Below are 19761 nucleotides of genomic sequence, written 5' to 3'. Positions count from 1 at the left end.
CTTACCTCCATTGCTTCCCTGCCCCCAACCAGGCTAGGGCAGGAAAAAGCTCCCAGTAGATGGCAGGGAGGATTGATGGGGAAGGACAGTAAATGTGGTGGCAGGGTATGTTAGCATAGCTAGTGCTAGTCCCTGTCAGGCTGGGGGCTCCCAGGGGTGCTGGGGCTCCGCATTTGAAACCTTGATACTCTGCCTGGCTTTGTTGAGGGAGCCTGCTGCCACTTCCTAGCTCTGTGAGCTTGTCACTTTCTGCACCTTAGGTCTCTCATCTGTTAAATGGGTACGACAACACCAAATCACAGGGTTGTCACAAAGCCTGCCCACATCAGGGGCTGGTGCTCCGACAAAGAAGAAACTGGAGGACTCTGCCGCAGAGGGCGTGGGACAGCCCGGATTTGGAGGCACCACGTGGAGTAGGGAGGTGGGACGGCACTGAGGCGCCTCTGGGGGCCAGGCTGGCAGAGGAATGCGCTCCAGAACTCTCGGCATGTAGAGGCCTGCCCGGGAGGGGTTCAGGTGCCAAAACAAAGCTCCAAGATGGCAGAAGGAGGGGAAAGATACTTCTAAGAGACCAGGTAGCCCCCTCTGGCCGAGGGGGGGGGACACCGACTCCCCTCCTAGGTACGGAGCACCTCCCCAAACACACGTGCTGCCAAGCCCTCCATTAGTCACCCTGGCACTGACATACATAAATCCTATTAGTCACACCTCGCACAAACTCGCTGGAAGAACACACCCAGTCACACCCAGACAAAGACTGAGGCCCCCAAAGAGGCCGTTTGTCCCTCGTGGCTCCTTCCCCAGGGCCTAGAACAGTGTTGGACTCTGCCTGAGGCGCGCGTAATACAGTTGTTTAATAGACATCAGCCTTCCCCAAAGCAGCCAATGTCCCACAATCACAAGCCCCCCACAACGGGCACCACAGTCCCCCCGAACTCCAAACCTCCCCCATCCCCTCTGGGCACACGGGTACCACAATAAACACCCAGGAATGCCCTTGGCCATCCCCTCTTCCGCCTCTCCCCGGAGGGGGTAGGGCTGACATTGTGTCCCCCCTCCCCCATGCCTGTCCTCCGGCGGGTCTGGCAGGAAAACCATCCCCCAAGGTCACCAGAGCTCTTCAGCAGGCAGCCCCTGGGAGCTGATTTATTGGCGGTTTATTTGGAGAAACGCTATCGCTCTTAGATTCCGGGGAGGAAAAAACGCTCACCGTGGACTTTAACCTTGGGCCGAAACCGCAGAGCTTTGTTTTCCAAGGCGCTTCCTGGGGCGCCGCGGCAGAGGCTGGGCCTAGCAGGGGAGGCTCGGCCGGAATGCGGCACGGCGGCCTCTCCACGCCCAGACTGCGCTCCCGCCGCCCGGGCAAGCGCTCAAATTCCTCTGGGCTCGGCCGGAAGCCCTCGGTTCCTCCAAATGTGCTTCCTAGAAATTCTAGGAAGGAGCCGAAGCTCCTTGGGTGAGAGCGGCCTTGGAGCGAGGTTTCCAACCCCCCCGGCCCCGGCATCTGCTACCCACTGTTTGCAGTCATGTCACTGGCAACGTGAGACTAGGAAGGCACCCAAGAAGGGGTGAATGCCTCCCCCTTCCGCGCTGTCCCCACCCGAAGTCCGGTGCAAAGCCCGTTCCCAGGTGGTTGTCCCCGATCCCGTACACGGCTAGCTGGGCTGAAGAAGGGCACCAGCGGGAAGGCCTGTTCCCTGCCCCTCTGGCAAAGAGATAAACAGTGCTGGTGACATTAAGCGTTATTATTGCAAACACATCCTCTCTGGGCCTGTCCCCCGGGCGCCCCAGGACTGTTCTGGTATGAAGACCGTCGCCCCCACCAGCGCGCGATTCCTGCTTTCCCGATGGTTCGGCCATTTGCACCAAAGCGAGCCGCAGACGAGGGAGCCGAGTCGGGACCGGGGCGAAAAGCATCGGGTATCGGCAGCACGGAGCGGGAGGTGGCCCGCGCGGGGTGGGGAACCAGCTGAGCTTCCGCCTCCCGGCGCGATACCCGCAGTCACCCAACTCGGTATTTGCCGCGCAAATAAAAAGTCCATCGTGCCCTCGCAGAGGGCTCCAAGGGCGAGAGATTAAGGCAGGGTCCGCGGAGGGAGGTGGCAGGCTGAATTCTGCGAAGCCGCGCTGACCCTGAGTCGCCCCTCGATGGTGCCGGTGGCGCCGGAGGTGGGCTCCAGCGGGTGGTCGCGCACCCATCCCAGCCTCACCAAGCCTTTCTAGGAGGAAGCGCCTGACCCGGGGGCCCCTACCCCAGGCGGTGAGCCGGAGGAATCCGGGCTACCTCGGGTCCGGCGCCCGCAGGGATGGATGGTGGTGGCAATGAGTGGCTATTTCCTTTCTTTAACGAACGGGGAAACTTCCTGGCTCGATTCCCTGCGCGGTCTCGGGGCTCCGAGGCCAAGACCGGGAGAGGAGGGCGCCGGCGCGGCCCGGGACACTAGCGCGTGAGCAGCGGGAAGGAGGGCCCGCGCCGAGATTTATGGCCGCAGCCGGCCCCCTGCGCACAGAGCGCGTCTCTGTCCTCTCGGAGCCAAACAGTGGAGTGGAAGACCCGACCCGGGCCGGAGGAAGAGGCCAGTGCCGGAGGCGGGGCCGAGAGGAGCTGGAATCTGCCCGGGCCGGGCCTGGCGCATCAGCCCCAGCTGTGCTCGCCGTGCGCCGTGGTCCCGGCGGAGTGCGGATCACTGGCGCCGCGTCCCTGGTCTTCCAGACGGTTCGGGGCGGCTTTCGGCTGGTCTGTCCCAATCTGGGCTCGTTGCCGAATCGCGGCTGGACCAGTCGCAGCGAGAACCGCAAGCTTGGCTTTCCTTGGCGCGGCCTCTCCGGGTTTTACTGGCGCCCGGGCCGGGAGCTCCCCGGTTGCCGGACCTAGAACCTGCGGATACCCCTGCTTAGGAGACCCCGCCGCGGCCGCCTGAGCGGGCAGCAAAAGCCGGCGATCCCTCAGGGCCTCCTTCGCCGAGACGCCAGCGGAGCGCGGGGGCTTGGGTCCCCATCCGGAAAGGCGGTTGGGGGCGACGACGGGTGGAGGGGCTCGGGTAGATGCGCCTAAGGAATGGCTTTTTTCTGAGGGAGGGGTAAGGGAAGAACGTGTCCACGCGGCAAGCAACACCGGGGTTCCAGGAAGAGCCCGGTTCAACCCTGCCTAGTGCAGAACTGAGACAGGCGGGAGATCGCGGGAGTCGGACCTGCTCACCCGCACAGCCCGACGCGGGGACCGAGCCTGCGCCGACGATAGACGCGGTGGGGGAGACAGTCGGGCCCAAGGTTGGCCTGTCCTTTGGTTTTAAAACAAAGGGGGAGAATTTTGTCAGTCGGGACGTGCCCAGGAAGCCGAGGCCGGAACCAGCGGCCTAGGAACACAGAAAGGGTCGCAGCTCTGGCGGTCCAGGCTGGCCGCAGATAACCGTACCGGGCCTGGCGGAGGCCGGCCTGGGCGGGTTCTCCCGGAACCGCGGATGCAAGGAGGTCTCCCCCCGCCCCAGCCGATTTCCCGCCCAGTCAGTAATACACACACAGCGCGTCCACACACTTTTTGGCCGCCGATCTGGCTGGGTAAACTTAAGCATGAGTGGGTTGGGGAGGCTGGGGGTGGGGCATGGAAGATGGCTGCTGGACCTGCGGCCTGTGCGGTGGCCGTCCGCTCAGAGCAGGGCGCCCAGACCAGGTTTTTACACTTAAATGTGGCCCACCAGCGCTGGGAAGGCGTTTCCCCAAACGCTGCAGCCCGGCTAGGGGTGCCCCGCAGGCCCCCCTACGAATGACGGGGTTCTCCGAAGGAGCGGGGTTTGCACCTTCCACTCGGAATCCGTCCCCCGCCCCAAGATGGCTCCCAGCCGCTGTTTACTCAGCGACTGCGGGGCCGGGGAGGGGACAAAGATCAGGGCGCTCACAGGTCGGCGGCCCGGGCGGCCCCTCAGCGCGATCCGCCCGCGCCCCCACGCGCGCGGCAGCCCCAGAGAACCCGCGCCGGCAGCATCTGCCCTGTGCGTCCCGGCCGGCGGCCAGGAACCCGGAGCCACTGCCGTTGCGTCCCAGACCCGGCTGGAAGGCCGCGCGGCAGGTCGCGCGAGTGTGTGCAGTGAGGACGACGCGAGGGGGCTGGGTGGCACAAAGCCCGGGGGTAGGGGTGCGGGTGGGGGGGGCTCGTCTGTCCCGAACCGCAGCCCTAATGAAATGCCGGCTCGGTTCGCCACGCCGACGATACGCACACTTGAAAAATGCAAAGGCCATTGGCAAATCCAGGGCAAACAGGCAGAATTTTTATTAGCAGCTAAATGATTTATGGCACACATACCCTGCCGTCACAATTACGGCGTCTTGGAGCATCCAGGGGTGAAAACATTAAACATTTATAAAAATAGGCCTTTGTTTTTTTCCACCCCTCAAGCCTTTTGTATTCTCCACCCCAACTCCTCAAAATACATTTCTTTTTCTTAAGCCGTGTTAAAGAAAAACATTCCATATCCCGGGCGGGATAAAGGGGTGAGAGATCAAGGCCTGTGCTCCGAATATTGGAGAACAACGGGAATGTGGAGAAAGCGAGGGGGACTCGGCGTTGGACGGTTTACTAGGAACCCACAAAGGCCTCTGGATAATACTCAAGGGTGCTTGGCGGCCCCACACACTGACCCTTCCCCTGCCTCGGCTTTCAGCCGCCCCGCGCAGCTCAACTGCACTTATGTTATTTCTGCAATCATCCTCCGCCCTAAGGCACACAGACACAATACCTCCTTTCTCTAACCCCCCTCTCCTCTCCGTCTTTGCTCCTGGCCGTCCCGGGACTGCACTGGGCGCCTCCAGCTGCCCGGGCTGCCAAGGCCGCCACTGAGACCCGCGCGCCCGGCTCCAAGCGCGGACACCGCCGCTCGTTCCCTCCGGATCCAGTTATTTTCGTTCCTTTCTTTCCTTCTCACTCCTCCCTCCTCCCCCCGCGGAGTTCCAGCTTCCAAAAGAGGGCAGCCTAGAAACCAGCGCAGGAGGCTCCAGGAAGGGCAACTTGAAACTGCCCTCAAGAGGCTCAACTTCCCCCCCCAAATTTATCCTGGAATTAGACACCCCCAATTCGCTCTTGAAGCCTACCCTTTTTTTTTTTTCTAAAAGTGGAAAAAAAAAAAAAAAATAGAACGAATGGTCGCTAACTAGCTCATTTTTTCCCCTTCCAGAAAAGTTGTGTTAAAAATGGATTAAAAAAAAAAAATAGAACAAGCAATGCGAAAACGCTGAGTCCGCAGCGCGGGGCCAAAGAGCGGGGCTTCTCTTGTTTTAATTAAAATCCTATCACCGCGGTTGCTCTGTGAAGCAGGATCAGCTACGATTTTTGCCCCCGCAAGCTTCCTTTTAAGGGTAGGTCAATTCCTAGCCAGGCTTGGGGGGCTGCGGAGAGAGGGCGCGGGGCCCCCGAGACAGTCCCTCCGGCGGGGTCCTCACTCTCTGCGCCCCTAGCCAGGTAGGTCTGCAGTGGCTAGCTCCCAGCGACTCAACCCAGAAAGGATTTTGCTGAAAGCGCAAAATAAAAGTACAAAGTCTGGGAGATTGGGGCTCCCTTCCCCCTACGGCCGCCGTGGCCAGCCAAGCACTTTTTGGCTGATGCTTCCTCTGAGCTCAACAGATTTTTTTTCCCCGGTCTCGCCCTCCCTGGAGGGGGTGCGGCGGATGGAAGGCGAGAGAGGCCCCCAGCCAAGAGGTTTTTAATATTACACTTTAATAGGTTTCAGAAGGCCCCGTGGAGAAATGCTAATAGGCTGAAATGTCAGAATCGAGAGGGATTCAGTCCGCGCTCAGCCGATCTAATCCTTTTTTCTGCTCTGATTTTTTTCTTTTCGGGGAGGGGAGAAGGGGAGGGAAGCGCCCAAGCCAAGAGGGGCTTTGGGGAGGGGCGGGCTGTGCGAAGCGCCGCAGCCGGGGCCAGGGCCGAGATGGGGGCGCGCCCCGGCCCGCGTTTCTATAGGAACCCCTTTTAGAAGATTAGAGACTCACCGGTTGCCCGCCGCCGCGGCCTCTCCAAAATATTAATCAGTAACCATCTGACACCGCGTTTCAGGGAGGGACCCGCAAGCCGGGGCTAGGAAAACAGCCTTCTCGCCTGCCCATCCCACCCAACCGCGCTGCTGGGGGAGAGGGAATGAATCGCTGCTTTGTTTTAAAAGGAAGGGAGGGGAGGGAAAAAGAGGCCCTTGTCTGTTTTGGCGTCTCCACCGCGCGTTCTAGAGGCGCACCCCAAGGGAGGTGGGGGGCCAGGGCCCTGGCGCGGGGTGCAGCTCTCCAGGCCGCAGGCCCTTCCCGGCTCGCTCGGCTTGTCACCTCCTCCTGCGAGCAGGAAGCTGACAGGCGGCCCATTAAACCGCGCCTTGCAAAGCCCTGGATTGCGGCGACAACCATCTTCCTCTATTTTGATCACTCAGCCCAGACGCTGGGGGAGGGGGAAGGAAAAGGGAGGAGAAGTAGGCAGCGGGGGGGTCCGAGCTGGTTCAGGGGGAGGGCTGCCTAGAAACGGCCCGGAAAAATTCTCACCACCAGTTTTGATCATTCAGCTCCGCCGAGGGGAGCCTGGAAACTGCTGGAGCCCCTAGGTCCGTAATTGGTTTTATAGGAATGGCTGAGGGCCAAGGTGTTTACATGTACGTGATTGGCGGCGCGCGCGGCCAATGGGCGGTGGCCGGGGGCCGGCCCGCGGGGGAAGGCGGGCACCAGGGAACAATGCGTGTTTCTTCGCCTGAGAGTGCTCCCCTCCCCCAGCCCCCTTAACCCCCCCGTCGCTGGCTGCTTTTTTTTTTTTTTTTTTTTTTTTTAGATCCAGCGAGAGGAACTTGAAAGGGGGGTTGTGTAATGTACCTTTTCCAATCCCGGGCTGTATATGGAGATTTGGGATTCTTTAAACCGGCGCTACCTGGATTTTATTAAAAAGTGGGGAGCTCGGCGGGAGGAAAGCTGGCTTTTCCGGGGGCTGCGGGAGCCGGGCCGCGGGAGGGCGGAGGAGTTGGCGCGCCGAGCACTCGGCCCGGGGAGCGGTTTTCTACCAAAAAAAGGAAAGGCGGGCAAAAAGTGTGAGGCGGCTGCGGGTGGCGGAGGGGAGCGGCGGCCTCGGGATGGCAGGCAGCACGGGCGCCTAGCCGCGCCGGGAGCCGGGACCGCCACCGGAGTTGCTGACGCCGGAGCCCGGAGCCAGGAGCCCCGCCGCGCCAGGTACGCCGTCTGTTCGCCTGCCCGCCCCCGGTCGGGCGCGATGGTCTCCAAACTTCTCCAGCTCGCTTGCTCCCCAGCACGTCCTACCCTGCCTGCCCCTCGGGGTGCGCCAGGGGATCCCCGCAGCTATCCGGCTCCCGAGAATGGAATCAGGGATCAGGGCCAGCAAGAGGGGGCGCCAGGGAGGGGTGGGGGCGGGTCGCTGCGCCCCGGGCGCCCACCCAAGCCCCTAGCCCGGCTCTAGTACATCCAGCCCGGCCGAGGGGCATCTGTTCCCCTCTAGGTTCCCGGCAGGCTGTGGGGGAGCTGGGGACGCAGAGACATTTTCGATTATAGGCTGTTTTTAATTAAAAGCCGGAATTCAGCCATTTTAACTGCATTTAAGAGGGGGAGAAAATTAGGGAGAATGCAGCGGAGCACTCAGATGGCCGAGCCAGCTTCTCTGCCAGACCGAGGGTCTTCCGGGGGGCTTTACCTCGATTTCCCTAAACTGGGGCGTCTGAGCATGCATCGACTCGCTGGCTTTTAAAAGAAAGCTAACCAAAGAACATTTAAAAAAAAAAAATCACGGGAAGCTCAAGGCGTACTTAAGACATGTATCCTCGGATGTGGCGATCTTAGATTTTTCCAAAGTAAACGCGGATCTGGTAACCGGAGCCTGCTGAGAGACAGCGAGGGAGGGAGGGAGGGGATGTTTGTAACCAAAACCGGGGTAAAATAGGCACCCTTAACAAAGTTGGGAGGGAGGCTGGAGAAGGAGGCTGGCGGCTTTGGCTGGGGGGGGGATGTTTGCGGTTGCGAGGGTCTGCAGCTCCGGGAGTTGGGCACGGAGTGCAGGACGCAGGGCGGGCACTCGGGAGCGGTGGCTTTGGCGTGATCGGTGGCTCTAAGAGTGCCCAGGCCTTGGAATCAGGAAACCGAGCTGCTGCGGGCAGACGGAGAGCAAGGGAAGGGTGGGCGCCAAGACCCACTCCCACCCCCACGGGAATCAGCAAACGACAAATCCTTTAAACAAACAACTTTAAACTGGAACTACAGGGGGATTTACCCAACGCTGGGGGAGGCACCCCTCGGCCAGCCCGCGCTGCGAAGGTTTTCTTTGTAGGTTATTTTTTTGGTAGGGGGGGGAACTAGTGTTGGAGCGAGATCCTTGGTCCCTTTCCTTTTCTGACATCCCCCAAATCCCCCGCGCCAGGCCACGTTCTCGGGCTGCAAGATTCCCAGGTCAGGCCATTGGAAAATGAAACCAAAGCTTGTTTTGAAGGATTCTTTCCAGTCCTCGGAGAGAATGCCACGTCTCGGGTCCTCGGACTCAGACTCTGGGACTTGCCCGAGGGGGGCGGCGGGAGAGGGCGGTGAGCCTCTTTAAAAATAATAAACCCGTTTTGCACCCTCCCTCGTGAAAACAAAACAAAACAAAACAAAACAAAACAAAACAACACTCTGGCAGCTCAGGGCGAGCTCAGGGAAACCAAACTCAGAAAAAGGGAGGCGAGGGCCCCAAAAGGTTAAATATTAAACTTTCCGGATCAGATAGTGACATTGTATTTCGGGAGAGATTTCGAGCCGCTTTTGGAAAGGTTTCACGGTTTTAAACCTCGGAGCATGTGACGCCCAGGAATAAAATACACTTCGGAGGTTTGTATTTACGCTGTCCGGACGCGGCCGAGGGGCCTTCCCCAGTTTGAGGACGGCCCGGCAGCCGCCAAGGCAAAGTCCGGACTGGGGCGCAGTGAGCCACCGGTCACTACCGACCCGGGTCCCCGGGATTCTGAAGCCGCCGGAGGAAGGAGCATGGATTTTTAATTTTCACGAAAAAGGGCCTACTCCCGATTTCATATCTGGCTGCCAGATCTGTAGTCCCCGATTCCGAAGGGCGAGGCTACTTTCTGAAACTTGTTTATTTTTCCCCCTTTCTTTCTCCCCCTTCTGTTTTCTTCCGTGGCCCGTCTGCTCTCCCCGCCAAGACGCCGTGTGCGCCGCCTCGCGCAGCTCCGCCTGGCCGTCTGGAGGGGCTTCATCACCCGCCGCCTGTGCGCCCCGGGCCGCGGGCCCGCCGCCGAGCGCAAGCCCCGCTGGCCGCCGCCATGCACGCCGCGGAGCTCCCGCCGCCCAAGGACTCTGGGACTACGCCGAGGCCGAACTTTTAGGTCCCACTGAGCGAGGCCTGCGGGCCTGGTGGGGGGCAGGCCGCGGCACTCCCGCGGAGGATGGATGGCCGAGATTTCGGGCCCCAGCGGTCCGTGCACGGCCCCCCGCCGCCGCTCCTGTCCGGCTTGGCCATGGATAGCCACCGCGTGGGCGCGGCCACGGCCGGACGCTTGCCTTCCTCGGGCTTGCCCGGCCCGCTGCCGCCCGGGAAGTACATGGCCGGCCTCAATCTCCACCCGCACCCGGGTAAGTTCCCCGCCTGCCCCCTCCTGTCTTCCCGGATCTTGGGGAGGGAGGCCCGGGAAGCCCTACTCGGCCGGTTCCCCGGCGCTCGCTGCCGGGGCTCGGCGCCTGTCTCTCCCTTGGTCGGTCCTCTGGGGTGCGGGCAGGCTGGCTCCTTTTCTGGGATGGGGAACCCCCTGGGCTCAGGGCAGCGGCTAGTCCCGAGACCCCGGTGCGACGAGCTCTCCAGACCCTCCCGAGGTGCCAACGTCTGCCGAAGTCGGAGCTACCGGGGGTGATTCCGATCCCCGGCCTCTGCGGCACGAGCCTGGGCTGGAGTTTTCAAAATCTGGGCGAGAAAAGAACAAACCAGCCCCCACACCCCGTGAGACACTCGCTCTCTGAGCTCGAATCTTTTTCTTGGCAAACGCCCTTCCCGGCGCCCGTGGTCCCTGGGTCCTGTTCCCAGTTCCACCACCCGCGCGGCGCCGGTCCTCCGCGGTTCCCGAGCTCTGGGGGATGCAGGAAGATGGTGATACCAGCCCTGGGACTCTGGCCTTCGGCTGGCCGGCAGTGACTCCCGGGAGCTCCTTTTCCTCCCAGGAGGAGAACAGCGGCCCCGGGAATCTGCATCCCGGTAGGAGGGCGGTGACCCCCGCCCCGGGGACCCCTCGTTCTCCGGGGGGAGGGAGGGCGCCACGGCGTGTTAGGGACGCCGAAATTGGGTCGCTGCTATTCGGAATCTGTGGGAAAGAAGCAGTTTGGGGACCGCATCGGCCCGGGCACGGGCGGTGGAAGGGAAACCCTGGGTCCAACATCGAACTGCATGAGTAGATGGCTAGAAGGCTTGGTGGCCTCCGGGCGGGCGCCTCGCCGGGGAGGGAGACGCTTGCACCAGCCGAGCTGCGGTTGCTGCAGTTGGGCGGAGTGGGAAGCGAGACGCGGGGACATCCAGACCTGCCCAGCGGCCACCCCAGGAGACCCCGTCCTCCCTCCCCGGGCTGCCCCTAGCTTCTGCGCTTGACGTCCCGTGCTTCGATTTTTTAAAAAAAATCCACGTCTCCTCCAGTCTGTAGTTTAGCACTTTTGAGATTTCCCGGGGAGTCCCCAACGCCGTCCTCGTCCTTAGGGTTGGTGTGGAAGACACCACCGGCCTGGGCCGCCTTGGCCTCGCCCCACCCACCCACCCACCCACCCTGCCTGCTCGCAGATTTTGCCTCTTTTTGATTTTTCTCTTGGAACTTTTCAGGAACTGGAGTCCGGAGGACTCAGCGGGACAAAGAGCCTTTGTGAGGCGCCGGTCGGGGGAGGGGCTCGCCTGGGCTGGGAGGGGGGAGTGCTGGGAGCACGGAGATTCCCGCTGGCAGGGACTCGAGATCTGGGTCAAGGCCCCCAGGCGCGCCTATGCCCCGCGGGAGCTGGGGGCCGCATTCCTCCCGGGGGCTGCGGCGAGGGCAAGGATTTTCTTCCCAGGGGCGCTGTGGCCAAGGGACGAGCGCCGGAGACCCCCCCCCAGTAAGGATTTGGGGGTGGCCCTGGGGTACAAAAGGCCTTCTGGGCCATCCCTTACCCCCACCCCTCCTGCCCTGCACTCCTCGAGGCTACGGTGTTGTGTTTGTGTGCGTGTGCATGTGTGTCTTTTGGGTTCTTTGGGTCATTCGGTCTGGCCCGGGGTCGTGAGGAGGGCCCCCCGCGGCCGGGGAATCGGACCTCGGGTCTACCTGGCTGGCTGGGTTTTCACTTGCCTTCTGCGAATCTGGGAGGGAGCAACGCGCACTGCCCGCTTGGTATCTGGCTCGAGCCTGATAGAGGCAAAGTGCCCTAATGAGAAGCGGTGAAGACAGCCACTACTTGTGGAGCGCCTTTGCGTGTGCGCACCGTGCCAAGGCCGCGCCTAAGCTGACCGCTGCAGTCAGACTGCCTGACGCCCATTTGGTGGATGGGGAGGCTGAGGTGCAGGGAGGCCAAGCGACCAGCTGAGGAAGTCCAGCAGGAGGTGGCTGCGGAGCCCTGCCTTGGTGCCTTCTTGTCTTGGTTGCGTGCTAGGCGGCCGAGGTCGTGGAGGAAATAGCGGGCAGGTGACTGCGGCTCCTTGGGGCCCGTGCTCACCTCGTACGGAAGGGTGGGGGACGGCCCTGCTTCTCGCGGTCCCCTCACCGCCAGTGGCCGCAGGGAGACCTCGGACCCCAGGCCAACGCCTATAGCCGAGCCCTTGCTAATCCCATTAGCCACGAGGTAGGGAGCTGCTCTTCATTCACGGCTTTGGGGCGCGGCGGATCAGAAATTCCTCAAGCTAGCACTGCCTCCTCCCCCGTTTTCTTTGTGGGGTGCAGGGGCTGAATTTTCTCTTCTGATGAGCCACTCTCTCTTCCTCAGCTTTCAGCTCCTTAGGTTTTGCCAACGTTATCAGCCCCATCTTTGTTTATTTTTGTACTGGGAAGCCTGGAGAGGCTGAGCAATTTTCCCGGGGTCACACAGCAAGTGAGAGGCACATTACACCTCACCGAGAGCCTGGTGGATGTGGAGGCATCTCTGCGGGGCCAGCACTCACGTAGAGCCTCCTAGGCAGAGGGAACTGTCCTTGTGAGAGCTCAAGGCTGGAGGGGACTCTGTCTACAAGCAAGTATTGACAGGGAGTCTGCTATGAGTGAGGGTCTCCTGGAGGAGATGCTTTCTGCATTGTGGGTCTAGGCCGAGTGGTTCGACCCCTTCCTCTGCAGAAGAGGTGGAATCAAGACTGAATGGGGCTTGGGGTTAAGGAAAGGGTAGATTTACCTCTCCTGTACCCCTGAGTTTTGATATATCGTGAGCAGTAAATGTTCACAGCCTGGTTAGTGAAACGGATAAGTAAGTGGCAAACACCCCGTGGGCTGCCTCTCTGCTCTGGGGTTGGGAAGCCTGGAGTGAGTCCTCCTCACACGCTACACAATTAAAGAGCTATTAGCAGGATTTTGTACTGGGTTAGTTATTCTCTCTGTCCCCACACCCTGGGCTGGCCCTCAGAGGATGTGTGAATGGGGGATGGGACTCAAGGATCAGGACAGGGAGGCCCTGCACTTTTGGCCTGGCTGGTGGGGGCCGTAGGCTTTCTCCAGGGTCTGATCAGATTCATCTCTGGAATCCAGCCTGTCAGCCTACTGAGATTGATTTAGGGAGATTAATCAGTTAGGACTGGCTGGTCGAGTGATCGGATCCCAAAGATAAGGGAGATTTGCCAGTGTTTCCTTCTCTGGTTAGAGGCAACAGGGGAGGCCTGGGGAAGGTTCTGGAATCTGGAAGGGCCTCTTGGACCCCCTCGCTCTCTGGGCCTCCTGGTTCTTTAGCTCCCAACCCTAGTGCTTTCTTCTTTCTTCACTTGTTCATTTACTAAACAAATAATTTCCAAGTGCTTCTTGCGTGCCAGGCACCACTCTGGTCTTAGGAATGCGGCAGTGAACCAAACAGACAAATCTTTGCCCTTGTTGGAGCTCACATGCCAGTGTGGGAGCCAGGCAATGAACACACAAATCAGCGAAGGAAGTCACTTTAAACAAGGATACAGGCCATGAAGAAAGAAAATGCTGAGGGTCTGGCCTGGACTGAGTGGCGAGGGGCTGTCCTCAGTGGAGCCGACCTGAGTGATCTGAAGGAGTGACCTTTTTTGTGTGTGTGAAGAGCTGAAAAGTGCCATGAAGGCAGATGAACACAGAAGCAAAGAGCTTGGCATGTTTGAGAGCTGTCAGCCTGGCTGGTGCTGGGGAGAGGTGAGGTGGGGGAGGAGGGATCCTGCAGGTCCCTGAAGGCCAGTAATGAGGTCTTGGAATTTTAAACTGTGAGGAATGAGGAGGCAGTGGAGGGTTTTAAATGGAGGGAGTGACTCAAATTGAGGGACATTTTACAGAACTGGTCTGGACTCAAAAAAAAAAAAAACATTAATAGCATGCAAGACAAAGGAAGGCTGAGAAGTGTTCCTGATTAAAAGACGCTAAAAAATGTGATGACTAAAGGTGATATATGGCCCTCCATTGGATCTTGGATAGGGGGAGAAATTGCTCTAAAGAACATAGATTAGCTGATAGTATCAAATCAATATTATGTTTTATGAAGTTGATAATTGTGCTATGGTTATGTAAGAGAATGTCCTTGTTCTTAGGGGATAATACTGAAATGTTTGGTGGCAAGGGACTCGATGTCTACAATTTACTCTAGGGAATGGTTCAGGAAGAGAAAAAAATATGTGCCTAGCATAGAGACAGCCTATGTATGCATGTGTGTGTGTATGGGAGACGATACATCAAATAACATCAAATGACACAGAGCAAGAGAGCAGTTCACAGTTGCTGGATCTGGGGAAGGTCATATGGCAATTCATTGTACTATTTCAAACTTTTCTCCCTATTTTGAAATAATTCAAAATAAGCATTTAAAAAAATTAGGGTAGGTTGCTGGCCAGAGACGGACTGTCTGGTAGATGGGAAGAGAAGCAGGGTGACCCGTCAGTGAGAGCCAGACAAGTGAAACAGCTAAACAGACGCTGTTTGGGAGGTGACCAGGGAGAGAGGCTAGAGGTGGCCAGGGCTCGGACTGCCATGTAGAGGTTGGACTAAGACAGATGTGGGGTGAGGAGAAGGAGGAAAGACGACTCCAGATTGTTGGTCAGAGCTGCTCGCAGAGGGATGGGCAGGCACAGATTTGGGGAGAGAGTGGGGACTGGGCATTCTTGTTTCAGATGTGGCCTGTTTGCTATGCTCTCTGCTACCTGGCGTGGACCGTCTGCAGTCTGACCTGACTTTATTCCCACCTGGTTATGTGCCATGTAGCCTTGTCTTCCACCCAGGCCCCAGCCCTATCACTGTGGGCATCCCAGCCAGCTTTTGAGGGGACTGGCTGGATCTACTCTCAAGACAAGCCTTGGGCCTCCCCAGCTCCTGCTGGGAGCCCTGGGCAGCCATCAGTCATGGCCAGGGAACTAGGCACACCTGCTGCCCATGGAGACCTGGAATCTGACATTGGAAGAAGTCAAGCCATTAGCAGGGAGCCACTAAAGCTGGCTACCTCTCCGCAGATGTGAATGCACCCACAATTGCATCTGAGGTTCCTTCATCATGGATCCTCAGCCTGGAAGAAAACCAACTTTACACACTCTCGCTAACAATTTTACACATTGCTCAGCCTTTATGAGCCAGCTGGGCTTCTGCCTTGCAGTCCCGATAAAAAAATTGCTCCTTCTGAAGGCAGGATGGCCTAGGAGTTAAGGTTTATATCTTGTTCCTCCACTTACTGGGTGTATGATGACCCTCTAAGCCTCTATTTTCTCATCTGCAAAGTGGGTGTGTTAGTAGTACTGAATTCACTTGGTTGTTCTGAAGTTTGAATGAGCAAGCTCAGGCCAGGTGCCTAGCATAGGGACAGCCATCTGCAAATGTTACAGGAAAAGTGATCGCTGTAATTACGGTAATCATTAGTAGATGACTCACAAATCCTTCACGCCAGTGCAGGCCTCTCTGAGGGCCTCTGGAATTGTGTATTAAATCCCTCTGGATGACTCAAGGGTCCCAACCTGCACTCATCATTTTTATTTTTCTCTTTTTATGGTATAGCAGATGGACGGAAATGCTTCAATCTTGAGTATTCAGTTCATTGTTTTTTTTTTTTTTCTTTTTTTGGTGGTTGGCTGGTATGGGGATCTGTTCACTGAGTTTTTACAAAATGAACACACCCTTGTAACCCCAGCCAGCTCAAGATCAGGATATTTTCAGCACTCCAGGGGTTTCTTCATCTTTCCCCCGACCCCCTAACATTCTTATCTTTGTTACTGTAGATTAGTTTTGCTGATTTTTGAACTTTCCGTAAATGGAATTATATAGCCTGCCCTCTTTTATTTCTGGCTGCTTTCACTCAATATTATATTTGTGAGATTTATTCATATTGTGGTATGTAGCAATAATTTGTACCTTCTCATTGCTCTATAGGACTCCACTATATGAACATAGCATAGTTTATCCACTCTCCTGTTGATAAACATTTAGGTTGTTTCCAGTGTTTGCTATGAATAGTGCTGCTATGAACATGCCTTTTGGTGCACATATGTACACATTTCTTTGGATCTACAACAAGGAGTGGATTTGCTGAGACACAGGGTGTGCATAGCTTCAACTTTAATAGCTGTATTTTCCAATGGTTGTAGCATTTTACATTCTCAGTCGCATGTATTAGAGTTCCAGTGGCTCTGTGATTTTCCCAAAACTTGATATTGTCAAATTCTTTAAATTGTTAATTCTTTTTTTTTTTTTTTTTTTTAATGATGACTGGTAAGGGGATCTTAACCCTTGACTTGGTGTTGTCAGCACCACATTCACCCGGTGAGCTAACCAGCCATCCCTATATGGGATCCAACCCGTGGCCTTGGTGTTCTCAGCACCACACTCTCCCGAGTGAGCTGCGGGCTGGTCCTAAATTCTGTTTATTCTGGCGGGCATATAGTAGTATCTAATTGTGTGTGCATTTAAAAAACTTATTTCTGATTTTTAAAAAAAAAAATTTATTGAGGAATATTTTGCGTACAGTAAAATTCACTCATTGAAAGTGTACAGTTCTGCTTTATGCTTAGTATAAAAGTTTACATATCATTGAAAAAGTCAAATGGTATTGGAAGGATTATAAAGAAAATGACCATTTCCCTTCCTCATCTCTTCCTATTCCTCATTCCCACTTTTAATTCTTTTGACTATTTCTTTTGGCTTTTTCCTCCATATCTCTAAGTAATAATGTGCATCTACTGCGAGTTATTTTTCAGTTTTTGAGATTCTCTGTTGACTTCTATTATGGAAGATGTGGATTTTGTGTAGACTGCCTGAATCCTGACTCTCCCACTTACTAGTGCAAGACCTCAGGCATGTTTCTTTACCTCTCTGTATACTAGTTCCAAGTTAGTTACCTCTCTGTGCAGATATGTTCCAAGACCCCCAGTGCATGCCTGAAACCATGGATAGCACCAAAACCTGTGTATACTGTTTTTTCCTATATGTACGTAGCTATGATAAAGTTTAATTTAATTAGCACTAGGTTAATCTGGCGCAATGCTTTGCCATCAATTGGAACATGTTTTCTGTTCATGTCGTCCACCCACAAATTTAATGCCTTTTCCATCTTAACTCAGCACTTCTCATGCACTGTGGCCGTAACTTTTGCAGTTTGAGGTGGGCCTGCAAAACTAGTACAAATTTCTTTTCCCTTCTTCACTATTTCATGGATAGAAAGACTGTTCTTACCGTAAATCTTAGCAACCTCAGCATAAGATTTTTTTTCTTTCCTTGTTAAATCCAGAACTTTCACATTTTCACTTAAAGGAAACACCTTGTGTCTTTTCTTTGTCCTATCTAAATTGCCAGCATCACTACTCTTGGGGTTTGGTGCCATTATTAAGTTAAATAAGGGCGACTTGAACACAAATACAGTTGATTTAATAACTGAGGTGGATAAGGGACTAAGGGCAGGTAGCGTATATGGGTTGGACAAAGGGATGATTCACACCTTGGGTGGGATAAGGTGTGATGGTGGGAGATTTCATCCTGCTACAGAACTTATGAACTGTTTATTTAAAACTTATGAATTGTTTATTTCTGGAATTTTCCATGTAATATTTTCGAACTGCAGGTAATTCAAACTGTCGAAAGTGAAACCACTTATAAGGTGATTTTCTCATCTTTACAATAGGCAATAATAATAGTATGTACTTCATGAGATTATTGTGAGGATTGTTTGGTTAATATAGGTAAAGGATTTAGAACCGTATCTGGCATATAATAAGCACTTAGTAAATACTTATTAGGATGATTGTTGTTACATACAGTTTTTGTTTAAACTGATTTTATCATTATGGCTTTGTAAATATTGTTTACATTTGAGCCAAGTGGTATAATAAAATTCCTTTCTTTATTTTCTGGGGTTTTCTTTTTGTTTTCATTTGCTGAGATTTCTTAGAATCCCTGGCTTCTAGTCTCTTCATACATTTTTTATTTGGTCATGTCTGTTGGATGAGCATCCCTTTCTTTCCTTGGAGATTTCCTTCCTGGAATTTTCCATCTTCCTTCTCTAGTCTGGTTTGCCTAGTGCTTGGGCCTGTTGTAGAGCCATCATCCTTCAGACTCCCTTTGCCTCTCTATTGTGTTGGATCTCCTATTTCCTGAATCCCATACCTTCCTGTTTCCTGTTTTACTTCTTCATTTTGGTAGAGCACATCCTGCAGTAGCTTTCTGTGAAGGGTACACGGAAGGCAAATTTTTTGAGGCCTAGTATGCCTGAAAAATGCCTTTTTATTCTACTTGCGCACCTTTTTTTTTGTTTTTTTGGCACCTGGCCCAAATGGGGATCCAACCTTTGACCTTGGTGCTGTCACCACTGGGTTCTAACCAATTGAGCGAACTGGCCAGCCTCTATTTTCACACTTGAGTGATATTTTGGGAACAATTTCCCCCTAGGATTTGGAAGGAATTGCAACATTACCTGCTACATTCCAGTGTTACTTTTGAGGAATATGATGCCATTTCGATTTTTGATCTTTGTAATTGAACCATTTTTTTTTTCTTTTCCAAATGCTTAAAATCGCTTAAAATCATATGATAGTTAAGAGCATTGGCTCTGAAATTCATGTACACCCTACCACTTACTAGCTGTGTGCCCTTGGACATGTTACCTAACTATCTATGCCTCAGTTTTCTCTTTTGTAAAGTGGGTAATAGTACCTGCCTTTTATGATCGTATGAGGACTAAATGAGTTTTGTACAAAAATATCTGGAACACCACCTGGCACAAAGTCAGCCTTATAATTATCATTATTGTTAGTCTTTTCATCTTTGTAGTTCTGAAATTTCATGTTTATGTGCCTTGCTATGGGGTCCTTTTGCATTTGCTGTGGTGGGTGTTCCCTATGCCATATCAGTCTGAAAACTCAAGTCCCTCACTCTGAAATGTTTGTGAATTACTGTTATTTTTATTAGTGTTTTATAATTTCCTTTCCACCATTTTTGCTATTCTCTGTAGTACTAGTTAGTTAGATATACTGGATCTCCTAGGCTAATCAAATTTTCTTATACTTTTCTATTTTCCATCTCTTTATGTTTTTCTGCTTTCTAGATGTTCTCAAGTATCTTCTAATCCTTCTCAGCGATCATATTTTTAAGTTCCAAGAGCTCTTTCTTATCATCTAGGTGCTCCCCCGCCTTTTTAAAAATAGCATCCTGTTCTTGTTTCACAGGTAATATATTAATTCACATCACTTGGAGGATATTAATTGTATATATATATTTTTTGCCTAGAGTTTTCTTCTCTCATGCATTGTCTCTGTTTCCTCTGAGTTTTTTTTCTCATTTTTCTTTCATGTTGGAGACTTCAGCAGGCATGTGTCTGTTGATTCTCAGGTGTCTCTGTGTTCTTAAGAGGCACTAAAAAGCAGATGGGACTCACATGTAAAGGTGGGGCTTATTGCCCATTGAGGAACTTCCTGAATGTCAGTCTCTGTAGAAAGGTCTTTCCTTTTCAACCTTGTAAATCTCACATAGACAAGAATCCTTTAGTCTCCTGCCTGCTTAAGTTTAAGCCTGGCTGCTTCTGTTCAAAGAGCTGAGTGTGCATGTTAAGGCTGAAGATTTGCACTCAGATCCCACTTTTCCTCTTGGTTCCCACCCCAGCCCTGAGAATTCAGACCCTCAATGGTTCCATCTTTCCCTAGTATAAACAGAGGAGTCATGGTGGGGGGCTCTAAATTCTTCTGTGGGTGAAATCAACTCTCTCTTCCTTAGCTTCTCCCTGCACCCTGACCTATAGAGGTGCCAGGGGCTCTGGGTTTGGAGTCTCAGGGGTGGCTTGGTTCTTGATTCTCCCTCTAAGCTTAAGTTTTAGTTTTTCCCACCCTGCCAAGCCGCACATCTCTTGTCTGTCTGCTTTCCTGCTTTGAAACTGTCATGAAGGTTGTCTCCTTTCCATTTTTCTCATTTGTTTTCTCTTTTTAAAACCACATTGTGTTATTTTTGTGAGGTTCTGGCATTTGGGAAAGGATTTGTAAAGATAAAACTCTGTGCCACCACTTCTAGGGTCTAGCCCACACTCCTGATCTGGCTGGTGTGCCTGGGAGACCTGATTTCAGGCACCTTCTCCACTCGGATGCCTCCTTGCTTTTGCCCAAGCGGTTGCTGAAAGGCCTTCCATCTCTACCTCCTCTTG

General features: G+C 54.2%; 1 protein-coding gene across 5 annotated transcripts in view; it reads left to right on the top strand.

Annotated features, from left to right (window-relative positions):
• Nucleotides 1-6834: 6834 nt before the first annotated feature.
• TNRC18 (trinucleotide repeat containing 18) overlaps nucleotides 6835-19761 on the top strand; it is a 92328-nt gene continuing 79401 nt past the window's right edge. For all 5 annotated transcript variants that reach the window (XM_063089174.1, XM_063089173.1, XM_063089171.1 and 2 more), the window contains exons 1-2: nucleotides 6835-7188; nucleotides 9156-9585. In XM_063089174.1, the coding sequence (XP_062945244.1) occupies nucleotides 9399-9585 (187 nt within the window). In that variant the 5' untranslated portion in view covers nucleotides 6835-7188; nucleotides 9156-9398. The remainder of the gene's footprint in view (nucleotides 7189-9155; nucleotides 9586-19761) is intronic.

This window comes from Cynocephalus volans, chromosome 3 (genome assembly GCF_027409185.1).
Source record: "Cynocephalus volans isolate mCynVol1 chromosome 3, mCynVol1.pri, whole genome shotgun sequence".
In the NCBI taxonomy this organism is placed as follows: domain Eukaryota; kingdom Metazoa; phylum Chordata; class Mammalia; order Dermoptera; family Cynocephalidae; genus Cynocephalus; species Cynocephalus volans.
This window is presented reverse-complemented; position numbering and strand designations above follow the sequence as displayed.